Source organism: Trachymyrmex cornetzi, unplaced genomic scaffold, assembly GCF_001594075.2.
Source record: "Trachymyrmex cornetzi isolate Tcor2-1 unplaced genomic scaffold, Tcor1.1 scaffold372, whole genome shotgun sequence".
Taxonomy (NCBI): Eukaryota; Metazoa; Arthropoda; class Insecta; order Hymenoptera; family Formicidae; genus Trachymyrmex; species Trachymyrmex cornetzi.
The window spans coordinates 267,247-281,299 of record NW_017298450.1 but is presented as its reverse complement, the minus strand read 5'-3'; the positions used below and the strand labels follow the sequence as shown (position 1 = coordinate 281,299).

At 32.9% G+C, this 14,053-nt stretch overlaps 2 protein-coding genes across 3 annotated transcripts in view; both read left to right on the top strand.

Annotated features, from left to right (window-relative positions):
- The first annotated feature begins 133 nt into the window (after window positions 1-133).
- Window positions 134-3,084, top strand: LOC108763654 (ectonucleotide pyrophosphatase/phosphodiesterase family member 5). Its single transcript, XM_018511487.1, has 8 exons — window positions 134-471; window positions 1,168-1,414; window positions 1,490-1,582; window positions 1,661-2,027; window positions 2,103-2,312; window positions 2,392-2,646; window positions 2,734-2,824; window positions 3,006-3,084. The coding sequence occupies exons 1-8, from the start codon at window positions 362-364 to the stop codon at window positions 3,031-3,033; spliced, it is 1,401 nt and encodes a 466-aa protein (XP_018366989.1). The 5' UTR covers window positions 134-361; the 3' UTR covers window positions 3,034-3,084.
- Window positions 3,085-8,152: 5,068 nt separating this feature from the next.
- LOC108763661 (organic cation transporter protein) overlaps window positions 8,153-14,053 on the top strand; it is a 19,590-nt gene continuing 13,689 nt past the window's right edge. For both annotated transcript variants that reach the window (XM_018511497.1, XM_018511496.1), the window contains exon 1: window positions 8,153-9,200. In XM_018511497.1, the coding sequence (XP_018366999.1) occupies window positions 8,842-9,200 (359 nt within the window). In that variant the 5' untranslated portion in view covers window positions 8,153-8,841. The remainder of the gene's footprint in view (window positions 9,201-14,053) is intronic.

The window sequence follows — 14,053 nt, the reverse complement described above, 5'->3', positions numbered from 1 at the left end:
CGCCGGCTTAACATTGGCTCGCCATCTCGTTTTAAGTGCACAATTGACTGCACAATAGTGCAATAGATGTAAGACGGTGCAGCTAGGAGAACAGATTTTTTTAGTCATGAGACGGTCCGCTATGCGGCGGTGGAAGCAACCAGTTTCACGCAGTTCACGCCAGTTCACGCTGCTTGCGAAAATTGGAGCACACTGCACAGTTGGCTGTTGGCTCGGTGTGGCTCGGCGTCGTCCGGTCGACCGATATATCCAACAGGTTATAAATGCAACCATGAGCGGTGCCTTCGTGATCATTTTCACGATTATGGGACGATAATTCGCACCTTTCCATGTTCCCGAGGATCGCCGTGGTTGCGTCACCATGATCTCTGCAGCCCCATTTGTTTCGCTGTTTCTCTTCCTGCTGAACGCCTGGGCGATTCCCATGCCAGATGTTCCAAAACTACTCATCGTCTCCTACGATGCGTTCAGGTACGAGGATATTCACGGTATCATAAAAACGAAATGCATAAGATTCACAAAAATTATTGTTACGTGGAAAAAATAGCTTTTACTGAAGTATATAAAAATTAAGCCAGACACAGATCTGATAATAATTATGCCGGACTGCCAAAATAATTATGTAGAATACTCGAGTATGATAATGTTGCAATTTTGATGTTGCAAGCTTGAGTGTCTAATATAAATATTTAAGTAGTCCATGTAATTACTTTTATCTATGTGTATTACTTTAATCTATATGTATATAGAAACTGTGTTTCATGCATTATCTCCGTGTCCGCACGTTCAATGTTGGAATGTTTTGATATTTCAAGAATGTATAATATGGACATAGAGATAAGCCGCGAAACATAGCTTCTATATAGAAAGTGGAAATCTCAAAAGTATTATAAATTTGTATCTAGTTACATTTTTCAGCAAAACTTCTTTTCATTTAAGATTTTACAGGACAACCAAAAGTGTTATATTTATTTGTTCTATATCAGCTATCATATTTATTAATACACTATATATTGATTCATAATTTTCTATATTTTGTATTGGATAGCATATAATTTAACATATGGTAGTCTGCTCTATCAGCGACATAAATATGTTAAAGTTTGAAAAAATAAACAAAACAAAGATACACCTTCATTTCATTTTGTTTTATTTTCTTTTGTATAGATATGATTACTTCGAGAGAAAGCTGACACCGTTCATGAGCCAGTTAAAGGCGCAGGGTACTTCCACTGACTACATGATAAACATTTTTGTCACTAAGACTTTCCCAAATCATCACACGATGGCAACAGGATTTTATGCGGAAACACATGGGGTTGTAGATAATGAATTTTTTGATTCTAGCAAAAATAATACTACCAAGTATTCATACGAGCTGTATCATTACAATAACAATATTTTACCTATTTGGGTATGTAACAGGATGATAATTATATTTTGGATATATGTCAGGTATGTTTTATATTTCATAAACACATTATTTCAGACGGTTAATGAAAAAAATGGCAGACGTAGTGGCACAATGATGTGGCCGGGCTCTGTGTTTGAATATCAAGGAACGTCGCCTACTTTCGCACAAGTGTGTATTGGATTAATATATGGAATAACATATTTAGATTCTAAGAAGGTGTATCAATTATGTTAATAATTTTTTTAGGCTTTTAATGATACGATTCCGTGGGAGAAGCGTATTGATGAATTATTATCGTGGTTTGTACATCCTACAAATCCAATAAACTTAGGAATATTGTATATTGAGGACCCAGATTACCATGGTCATGCCATAGGAATAAACAGTCCTGAATTTAATGAAATTCTCCAAAAATTAGATAATATTACCAAATATATGCATAATAAAATTGATCATTACGGCTTGACAGATGCTCTTAACGTGATTCACTTAAGCGATCATGGTATGGCATCGGTTACGATGGAAAGAATAATAAATTTGACAAATTACATCAACGTTACTGATTATACATTTGTGGGAACTTCTCCGGGATTACATATTTTTCCACATCCTGGTAAGGTTGCTTCACAATATGATTTGCATAAAATTATTTCTATTTTGCTACATCTTTTCCTTTAAATACTTTTAGGAAAAGAAGAGATTATTTATCAGAATTTGAAGTTTGCCGCAGACCAAACGAGAACGTTCAAAGTTTATAGAAGAGAAGATATCCCGAAGAAGTATCATTATGGCAATAATACTCGTGTGGGACCCATTTTTGTCATAGCTGAAGTTGGATATGCATTTCAAAACCTTTATGATGCTATAGAATTTTATAAACAGAAATTTAATATCACGGGTAATTTTATATTGTCTATATATTTATTATTATATAGATATACATATAATTTTTACGTTGAGTCATTGTTCCTATTTAGTGGATAATCGGACAGAATTTGGGCTGCATGGTTATAATAATGAAGCTAAAGAGATGCATCCATTCTTCTTTGCGAATGGACCTGCTTTTATGCCAAGATGTAAATTAGAGCCTTTTAACAATACAGATCTGTTTCCCTTGTTCTGTGAAATACTCAATTTGAAATGTCCCATGGTTAATGGTACTTTATCTCACATAACAAAGTGCCTTAGGACACAATCGAAAGATGTATCAATATCTACATATAAAATGTTCAGTAAGTATCTCCTTTAATAATTACTAAATAAATGATTCTTTTAACAAAAATATAGATTTTTAAGATCTTAATAATATTTTTGTTTAGTTGCAGTTATCATAACTACTACATTAATAGGAATTTCGGTAGTGGCGACAATAATTTATAGGAAAAAACGGAGATTAGTATATAATTATAGGTAAATAATAAATATATATAATAAATATTAAAAAATCAATTTTCTAAATTTTCAAAGTTTTAAGAATTCGTCTTTTTTTCTTTTATAATAAATTTTGTTACTTTTATTTTGTTTCATCTAAATGATGAAACTCTCTTACGGTATTAATAAGATTTAGTAATATACACAATTAATTTTTCAGGGAATCATATTATACGCTGGGCGAATAAGACATTACAATTGATTATATTACAATTCATTAATAAACATGATTATTTACACTTTTGTTGGGTTTTAGTTAGTGAATTAATCTATATAACAGGGATATTATACAAAAGAGATATAAATTCTTGAATTTTCAACAATGAATAGTACAAATGTCTATCTCCTTGAATTTCTTCCATGTTATAAGAAAACATTGTTCATTAGATATAATTTAGATGAGATTATTTAGTGTTGAACAAATTCTTAAAGTGCTAAGAATTTATTAATTTGTAACGATATAATATTAGCAAATTTGAAACAGTATTTCTTATTGGTATTTATAATTATTGAAATTAATAAACTACTGTGTAATACTTGTGATTTTAATTGTCATTATAATTGTACATATTTCCAAGTAAATTATATAATTATTAACTTCATTCAACTTTTATTTTAGAAGAGTACTGGATGAATCTGAAAATCAACAGTTTTGGGATGAAAGTTTAATTCCACATTTATGAAAATCCACCTATCGCATAAATGCATAATTTTAAAGTTCGTAGTTTATACTTCGAGTTATCTTCATCCTCTAGTGTACAATTTGTCCGATATTTTATAAATATTGCATTACGAGAAATAGAAAACCTTCGCGTTGACTTGCGTCAAGGCTTAAGCATATTTAAAATCTCCTTTTCCATTTATTATCCGATCTAATGACTCGTGTTGTCGAACAGATTTATTGCAGAGTCGATCGCGAGTAAGACGCGTCATGAAGACAATTTGCATTAAGTTATTCCACATGGAAGCTCTTATTGTAAAATCTCTTGTCAAGAACAACGAAATGTCATTACACATTTGATGGCAATGGCTTGTAAAGATACAAACAGAGAATGTTTTAATATATTCAGTTTGTAGAATTGCATGCAGATAATCTCGAATTCACAACAGCCAATGATATCCTATAGTATTATTCTCCATTATTGTTAGATCAGTTCAAGTACATCGTAACAAAAGATCAGCGCCAAATGGATATGTCAGTTAAATTGTATACTGTTGCTACTATATTAATAAAAATTCTCAGAATTGCATTTGGGGGTAGTTAGAACTGCGCACTTACTGCGCAAAATGCATACGCGAAAATGATGTTCCCTGACTGCAAAACGTTTCCTGATGAACAAGATAAATTATATATGCGGAAGAACGTAGTCATATCGATTAGAATCGATTATGTATAAAATATGTAAATAATACCTGCAGGGTTCCATTTAATTCATTTATTTCATGCAATTGTGTACAATCGTTATTAATACGCGGATGGAATTAATCGACGAAGGAGGACATTATACATACTTCGCATTCAAATTTTATTTTCCGTCAATGGCAAATAACTTTAACACGTTGCCGAAAAATTTTTGTGTAATTTACTGTTACAGTGACATTTTTATTATTACATAAATGTTTAAAATGTTTAAAGATGAAATAATGATATAATTAAGACTTTATTCCCATGGATAGTATGACTTTATATTACATCTTACAATTTGTACTTTTTACTTTACATTGTTATCTAGTTGTTTGTGTCATTCAAACGATTATATTAAATGGTATTTCTTTTTACAAGCGTTTTTTCTTTTCAATAGCGCCGTTACCATTGATCATCAAACTGATTCAGGCGTTAGATAATAATCACGGCGGTTTACATGTTAATAAATTACTGTTATGAACATGATGTTGCTTTAATTGGTAACTTATTTATTATATATTTTTATGTTTTTAGATTGCATTCATAATTGTTGCATATGTCGTACATATGTATGTCTCGTACTTTTTTTGAGGATGTAAAATTTAACAGTCTGTTCTTGATGCTTCTGAAGATTGATGCCTACAAGATCTCGATCGCAAAGAATTTTTTATCACGGGTTTTTTATAAGTTTTTTTTACGATTTTTTTATCAGCGCTCTGTATTGTAATGTTATAATTGAACATAACTAGCTCACATAACAGCGCGAAATAAAAATAAAATTTAATCGTATTATGATGATATAACTGTATATAATTTACGACGTAAGTTACGCACATTTACAGCATTTTTTTTACTGAAAACACCGTTAATAATTACAAGATAAATAAGTAGTAAATTAAGTAAGGAATCCTAAAGTGAAGTCAGACTTCCAACGAGATCGCTGTTTTTACTGATAAAATGCGACACATCGACATATCTTTATGTACTATTACATCTATATCTCTCATACGTATACATAAATTTTTTAGAACAATAGCGTCAAACAATTAGAAATTTAAGATTAATTCTATGAACTCTACGTTATTTGTTCGTGTAAATTACTAGTTTGTGGACCATAATTTCGTAATATAGATTATTGTAAAGCTTTTTATATCAAGCAAATGTTACGATATTAACAGCTCCAATGCCATATAGGATTAAGAAATGATAAAGTAGATCAATTTAAACAATTTTTTTCGTCCTCTGCATAAACTCCACCTCACAAACACATACAATATTAATGCGTATACTTTAATCCTGGAAAAGAATTTTCGAATCTAAGAAAGAGGAAAAAAAATGTTATACAAAAATTATTGCGTTTAGTCTGTAAAACGACTTTAGATTCCTTTAAATAGTATTTCTTTTTACAAGCGTTTTTAAAAAAAATTTGAATAGCATCGGTTACTAATAATCATCACAGGATGTCACTAAAAAATTAGGCGTTAGATGACCATTAATTGGCGGTTAACGTGTTAATAAATTACTGTTATAAACACGCCATTTCTTTAATGGAATTCTAAATCTGTACGAAATTGTGACCACAGACTAGTAGTTTACACGAATAGACAATGTAAAGTTCTTAGAACTAGATGTAGACGTCTAGTTAAGACGCTATTATTCTAAAAAAGTTTATGTATATGTATGTGAGATATTGATGTGATAGTATATAAAGATATGTCGATGTGTCACATTTTATTGGTAAAACAGCAATCTCTCTCTCTCGGAGTTCAAGCTTCATTTTAGAATTCCCTTAATTGGTAGCTGCCGTTACATTTATATTTTTAGATTGCACTCATAATTGTTGCAAATGCCATACACATGTCTCGTTTTTTTCGAAGATATAAAATTAGCGGTCTATTTTTGACACATCTGATTATAATAAGAGTTGGAAGCTGTAAAGAATTTTTTATCACAGATTTTTTATTATTTTTTACAGTTTTTTTACATCAACTATGTTATAATATTACTAGATAATTATATGTAAATCGCTCACATGGCAGCACAAAAAATGAAGAAATTTGATCATATGACAATTGTTCGGTATAAGTTACGCATATTTTCAGCATTTTTTGCTAAAAATATCGTAAATTGTGATAAATAAGTGAATAATAAATTAAAGAGTAAAAATTTATCATCATTGATATAAGACATCATTTTACACGTTTTTTTGTATAATATTGGTTTAATTTCGTTTTATCTATTATAATTTATTATAATTTTTGTTTCACATATATTTCAAAAGCAATCTCATATTATAATGATTACCCTCTCCTTTCAACCTAATTATGGACATTACGATTCCATGATAAATAATTAATGCTACACGATCCTCTCGAAAGATATCGCGACAATTATGCAGATAAGACTATTTTGCGTATTTTTTAGATTGCTTTCAAGATTGTCATTAAGGACTTAAATGGAAAATTTTTCGTGACTCTGAAAATGTACATAAAAAACAATGTGTATATATATATATATATATATAATGTATATAAAAAATTATATAAAGTATAAAAATATTATAGGAAACTGTATTAAAACGAAATAAAATTTCGATTTGATCAGATAAATGCTGCAATTAATATCTTAACAACAAGAATTCTGCGAACGCTATGTATCTCTGACTCATCGGGTCAATTGTTTTATATTTCTTGAAGCAAGCGGAAATAATAAGTGTTCCCTAGTACAAAGGTGTACATATACCTGAAATGTATACGTTTATACGCGAATAGAATCCTACATGACAGTGGATCTTACAGATCATATCTTTATCAAGTAGAATTTACGGACTCACGTTACGAGGAGTGATTTAATATTTGTTTTGTATAGAAGTGACGTTTATATTTCTCTTTACTTTTTTGCAAATTTGTATCATTCTGCACATTCTTCACCGGCAAACAGATCGAGAAATCGGAAAAATACAAGATTGAGAATAATAATTCAATCACTAAATTATCGCATTAAATCGTAATTGTGATATCTTATTGCATAAAACCAGATTTTCAAATAAACTCATTAACAATGATGTCTTTTATCATGAATCTTACATCGTCATCTTCTTTGCATTGTAATTTATGCAACTATTTTTTGCCCGCGTGGAATTTGTATAATTATTATTATGCATAATTATTACATACTTCGCAAATCATTTCTGTGTTATATCCAATAGGCAAAAAAATTAACAATATTATTAATTGTGCTAGCAATTTGCCAGCCGATTCAAATAAAATATCGCAGTAGATTGAGACCAACTGCATCTACATTAAATATATGTCGACGGAACTTGTCAACATAATAATATGTCAGCAAATTGTCAGCAGAAATCGATTAAAATTTATTATTTTGTAATTTAAAATGGAATGTGCCATTTAAATTAAATGTTTCGTAACGATAAATTCTTCCCGATGTCTACAGTCAATTCGTCAAATGAATTAGTACATCTTGTTATATTTCTGTTAACATTCTATCGATAAATCGGTAGTAGATATTTTGCAGAATCTGTCTCTCAGATTTGATTATCTGGATGACATACTATTTGGATCATTAATTTTCGGAGCTTTGCTTGTCCCATATTGTATGTATTGTTTTATGTTACATAATACGTACTCTATTCTTCTCAGAATAGAAAAACCTGCAACTTAACGAAAACGATGATATACCGACAAAGAGGAAGATTATCACGACACCCCGTGCGATTAATTTACAGTATCCTTATGTAGTGTTTTATTATATATTTCTAAGTAGACATCGCACGTTAGCCGGGATGTTCAATCAATATCCCAAAATATCCACCGCTTGTCCACGTTGTATGGGACGTGCGCGATACTAGAAAAGAGAAGAGGCCAACTCCGGTGGTTCGAGCATCAACATCGGCAGCAGCAGTAGCTACAGCAGCAATGGACGAGGGCGATCGATATGATCCGTGGTGCGTTCAATGCCACACTTGGAGAACATTGAATTGTGTTCAGTAACAGCAGCAGCAAAGAGAGAGAGAGAGAAAGAGAGAGAAAGAGAGAGGGGATATACCCCACGGTCGATGCCTATATAGCCAGCTACGAACGCAACAGATCGTTCCAGTCGTTGTCTCTCGTCTCAGGATTTCCTCGCCTCCTTTTTTTTTTTTAATCTACTGCACGTCCTCGGATTAGCCTCGATTCTTCCGAGGTCTCGCGATACACTCTCACGATGTGCACGTTTAATCAAACGACCGTCTAACGAGCCGATCAGCTTCGCCGGTTCGGTTATCGCGATCGAAAGTGCTCGAGGTGGTAGCGCGTGGTGATAACGAGTCATTCTCCGGCATGTTCTTCGGGACGTAGAACAGAGAGTTTTCTCGCTCTGTCACCGAGCGGAAGCTGGGGAGGAGTTTCTTAATATATAAGTGCTTCTGTTTAATATTAAGTATTTCGTTTTGCCGCGCCGCGCGGATCAGGCGTCTTAATTGTGCGCGCGTGGCGCAGCATCCCGAAGGCTGGATCCGATTCGTAGCACGAAGAAACTGTTACCTCCTATTTTCTCCCGCGGAACTTCGGAGGTCTCGGTCGACAGCGACATGCCGCCGCAGGAGAAGTTTCCGGCGTCCGCCGGGGTTTCCGGGGACCTGTCCCCGCAAGACGCGAGCCCCGATGGGGGTCTGTCGACCTCGGCCTCGTCCGACGGACTTTCCACCGTCAAGGGTCGCAAGAGCGACGACGACCAGGATGACCAGGAGCAGCCCAAAGACATGGACTTCGACGACCTGCTGCCGCATGTAGGTGAATTCGGCACCTATCAGAGGATTCTGTTTGTGCTGATGATACCGTTTGCCTTCTTCGTCGCCTGGGTATATTTCTCACAAATATTCATCACTCTCGTGCCGGAGGAGCACTGGTGCCGCGTGCCGGAATTAGAGGACCTTACGGTTGAAGAAAGGTAAATAGATAGTGTTTGTTATCGTTTTAGGGCTGTGTCCTTTAAGAACAAAGAAATTAGAGCAATAATAATATACAAAATAAAGAAAATTTAAGAAAATTAAAGTTATAAAAAGACAAAAGAAAGCAATATATGTGTGAACTCAGTGAATGATATAAAAATGACATGTTCAGAAATAATACAGAGTAGAACCAAGCATGATGAAAGGTAGGTGGACATTGAAAGCATCGTCACGCTTTCGCGCTTTAGCATTTGAAGAGGCTGTACTGATTAATTTGGAATTAATTGAAAAATTATAGTAATAATATTATAATTCTGTTGCAAAATTGAATTTAAAAAAAATATTTAAATAATGATCTACTGCAAAGCAAATTTTATCGTTAAATGAATTGTATAATAACAACTCATTCTTTATACAATATTATAATAAACGTTTGACAGAAGAATTACGTGCTTCTTTTTACACGAGAATGTTACTACTTAAAATATTACTACTACTTTTAAAGCAGCGTAATTTTTTGCTTACAAACTATTTTAACATGTATTTGAATATTTCTTTTATCTTACCATTATTTACATGATTATTTGAACATGTAATAAATTATTTATCTACATAACTCGTTTAAAATTCACAATTTTGCACGAATATAGCTTTCATGATTTTTATAATCTTTGCACGTAAATTATTTCGATAATATTGAGATAATTGTTTCACGCTTTATTATTTGGCACGTGGTTGTTTGAACGTGTTATAAATATCAGGAGACACGGTAGTGTCTCGGCGTTAAGTCAAATCTTATTTACGTAACTCGCTTCAAATTCATAATTTTGTGCGAATATGATTTTCACGATATTCATCATTTTTTGTGCGTAAATTATTTTGACATATATTTAAATATTTCTTTCATGCTTTATTATTTAGCACTTTAAATAAGTTGTCTTACCTACGTAACTCGCTTCAAATTCGCAGATTTGCGCGAATATAGTTTTCATGATTTTCATCATTTTTTGTGCATGAATTATTTTGACATATATTTAAATATTTCTTTCATGCTTTATTATTTTATTAACTTTAAACATGTTATCCTACTCGTTATCGTAACTCGTTGAAGATTCACAATTTTGTGCAGATATGGTTTGTATATAAATCACAGAATGAATATGTAACACTTAACAAAAGTCGTCGAATGATAATTTATCTTATATAGTCTTGTATCTCCTCTCTTATCACTACATATTTGCTTAACACAAAACGTGAAATGGCTAAAGTGCGATCGCCTACTTGTCGATTAATGACAGATTGCAATGAAGAAAATTTAAACAAAAGATTATATGATTCCTATCACGTGATACTCTTAGATCACAATGTGGAATAAACGGTTTTTTTCGATAAAATTATGAACGCACATTCTAACTTCGATAAAGAATAATAGAGCGTGCTGTAAATGCGCAACGATACACATAGTCCCCTTATAGTGACGCACGTGACGTTGATTCAATAGGAGAAGAAACTTTTCATCACAGAAGCTTGAAGAGCGTCTACGATAACAGGTTTCATAGTTTTAAATATTACTTTGTTTTTTCATTATGCTTATGCAAGCTGCATTTCCATAAACACCTCTCTCTTCCTTTTCCAATTATTTTTCTTTTTAATAATTCAAGGACCGTAATTTACGTCTGCGGTTTCGTCGATTGTATCTTTAAACTTCTTTTCTTACGGTAATCCGAGCAAATTTTATTCTACTCACGACTACCGGTATTCCGCAGAGACTATTCTCTTGCGCGGTAAAAATTATTCGCACGAACAAATATACCGTAAACATTCGAATTACCCGGAATACGTAGAATCGATGATTCACGGCTTGCGATTTGCTATATATATTTTTCCATTATGAGAGCTTGGTCAGCGCGTTTTTATGAATTATACTAACACGATGCTATTATATAGACATAAATTATTTATTACATAATGGACTGTGTATTGCCTAGTTTAGAGTTATTCTTCAGCCTTTTTTCAATCATTTAGAATCTTTTTTTTTAATTAGAGAGATTTTTTTAATTCGCTATCTATATCGAGATAGACAGTTTAATGATTCCAAGATAAATAAAGAAACATAGAAAGGATACGATAATTTTACTTAAATCTACCTTAAGCAGTCGTTAATTTCCATCTGATTACACAGAATTTTATTTATAATTTATATTACGAAATTATAGAATTTTATTTATAATTTATGTTATATATTATATACATTATACATATAAAAATATATACTATATAGTATATATTTTAACCTTTAAGTGGATAAGAATGGCCATAGCATCTCAGATATAGTTTTTTTTAAATTTTGTTCTGCAAAAGGTTCTAAATAGTATTGCTCAGATGCCTTATAGAAATCTTAAAATAATTTATGATTTTTACATTTCTTTATCTCAAAAAGAATAGCTTACCTAAGCATTTAATTTTAACATAATATATAAATATAATTATATAAAATTTTTTAAGATGTTTTGATCGACCACCCTACCCCTACTTATCTTTAAACCATTTAATAAAATCTAATTACTTAAAACTTTATATTTTATATAAAAGATATGTTTTGTCTACGATATTGTATTTTTGATCTTCAAATGTTTTTGTATGACGCGAAATCTAAATTGTATAATTACTGTAAATAATTCCATCCTAAATTTTGACACGATTTGTAAGGTCTGTTTTCTGTGGCTGAACTAGTGTACACTTTTGAAACTTAAAGTGAGATAGAAATACGTTTGATATTTATTTAAAGCGAGAAAGAGAGTTCTAGAACAGTCTAGTGCAGGAACAGAAAACGGTAACAACAGTAACAACAGAAAACAATAGATTGTTTAAAGTGCAGGGCATTACGTGTGAATATATTTGTATTTACGTGGCTTGCTACTCGTACGCGACGTACGCAATTCTGGCTGTAACGACATAATGCGAATAAGTGCGCTAATGACACGTAAAAGCACTCCTAACGATCCGTTATGTTGCTCTTTGAGTAAACACGCATAGTTCACGGAATTTTTTTAAAACAAAAAGGACTAAAAAAAGAAGAAAGAGGAAATAAACGCGTACGCTGTAACGCTATTCTCGGCTATTGTGTCTCGCCAATGTGTTTTTTTTTCACGTTCGTCGACAGCGAGCGTCGATGATTTTTCATCTTCGGTGATCGCGAAAGAACGGAAACTGCGGCGCGCAAACGTGTCGGTGTTAGTAATAATGTACGTCAGAGTCAGGGAAAGTATGGAAACGGACGCGACGTCGAGACCTTCGCGGCCACAATTCGATTGCACGATTTGGCGCGACAAGAATCGCGCGATTAGTAATACCTGCGAGTTAGTCTAATAGCCTGCTTCTATCTCTCTGACGTCAGCCTAATGACGAGATAAATGACCGGTTGATGCCAGGTTTTTTTGCAGAAATTCATAAGAAATGCACACAGGCATCAAGCGAGACTCCGCGTTAACTTATTACACTAGTCGACAAAAATTCAACCCTTTTTGGCCTCAAACAAGTAAACGAAGTTGTTTCTGGTAGAGTTTGATGCGCTGATTACGAATGTGGTCCCGAAAATGGGGTGGCACCCAGTTGGACACGGCTCAATTGGACACGAGCCACTCACAGCGCTTGAGACTACAAAGCTCCTAAGCACCGGTCGCTGTGATTGGTGGTGTCCAATCGAGCCATGATCAATCGGGATCACCTTCCGAAAATGTCGTATCACGGCAAATTTTTGGGATCTTCTAAACTAATAGCGTTTTCTCTTGGGATACACTAGGTGCAGCTTCGCACCAATTGCGTGTAAGTGCTACACTTAGCTACACTACACTAGAGTGGTGCACACCATGATGTACACTACATCATTATTGCGTTAAAACCCTGTTCTCGTTTGACTTCCATTTTCAAATTTTAAATGTCACCCTGGCTCTACATCGTCCCTTTGAGACGGTATAGCAAAATCCCACTTCGTGCATAAAATTTGCACTACATCGTAGCTACGGAAACACGATACACCGAATGAGTTCGCTTATCACCAGTCATGGAAACACGATACACTGCTAAGTGTTGCACTAGTGGGGCGATAGTGCATCCAAGAGGAAAAGCTATAAAGGTGTAAAAATAAAGTATTTGACTATTTTTAACACCTACAAAATGTCTAAAGGCTCGTCTACATAGAAGTTGTGAACGGTCGCGTGAAGTCTTAAGTCGTAGGAAACTGATCAATTACAGTCAAATATTAGAAGAATACTCAACTAGGATTGGTCAGTTTCCTATTAAATAAGTTTTTACAAGAACGAAGGACTCTTAATTTAAAAAATAATATCGAGAGTATACAGGGCACATAAGAGTCAAATAAAAATAAAATATTTTAAAACATGAAAAAACAAATGAAAAATATGCATAATATAATATTCTATAATTGATTAAAAATCATATATATAACACGTTTCGGTCCTACGATTGAGCCTTCTTCATATATATTCATATAAGAGATGTTACATTGATTGAGAGCAGTCGAAGAGATAGATAAAATTATACACGTAGTGATGATGACCAGTGAGGTGTTTTTCAGAGAAACGGAAAATACTCGCGATTTCCTATTATTTGTGATTTTAGGCCGGTATTCATAGTCAGATCTTATGTTTAAGACCGTCTTAAGTACAGTTTTATGAACCAATCAGAAGACCGCATTAGAGATTTAAGACATTACTGAAGACGGTCTTAAAATAAGAACCGACTATGAATACCGGTCTTATAAAACCGTCTACAACTTTTATGGAGAGAGGAGCTTTAATTTTTTAGTATATGTATATATATATATATATAT

What these genes read in the sequence shown, in the direction of transcription:
- LOC108763654 (XM_018511487.1), top strand. Translation starts at nt 362, where the DNA reads ATGATCTCTGCAGCCCCATTTGTTTCGCTGTTTCTCTTCCTGCTGAAC. An exon ending in GTCTCCTACGATGCGTTCAG is followed by an intron (nt 472 to 1,167) that starts GTACGAGGATAT and finishes TCTTTTGTATAG; the next exon opens with ATATGATTACTTCGAGAGAA. An exon ending in CGTCGCCTACTTTCGCACAA is followed by an intron (nt 1,583 to 1,660) that starts GTGTGTATTGGA and finishes TAATTTTTTTAG; the next exon opens with GCTTTTAATGATACGATTCC.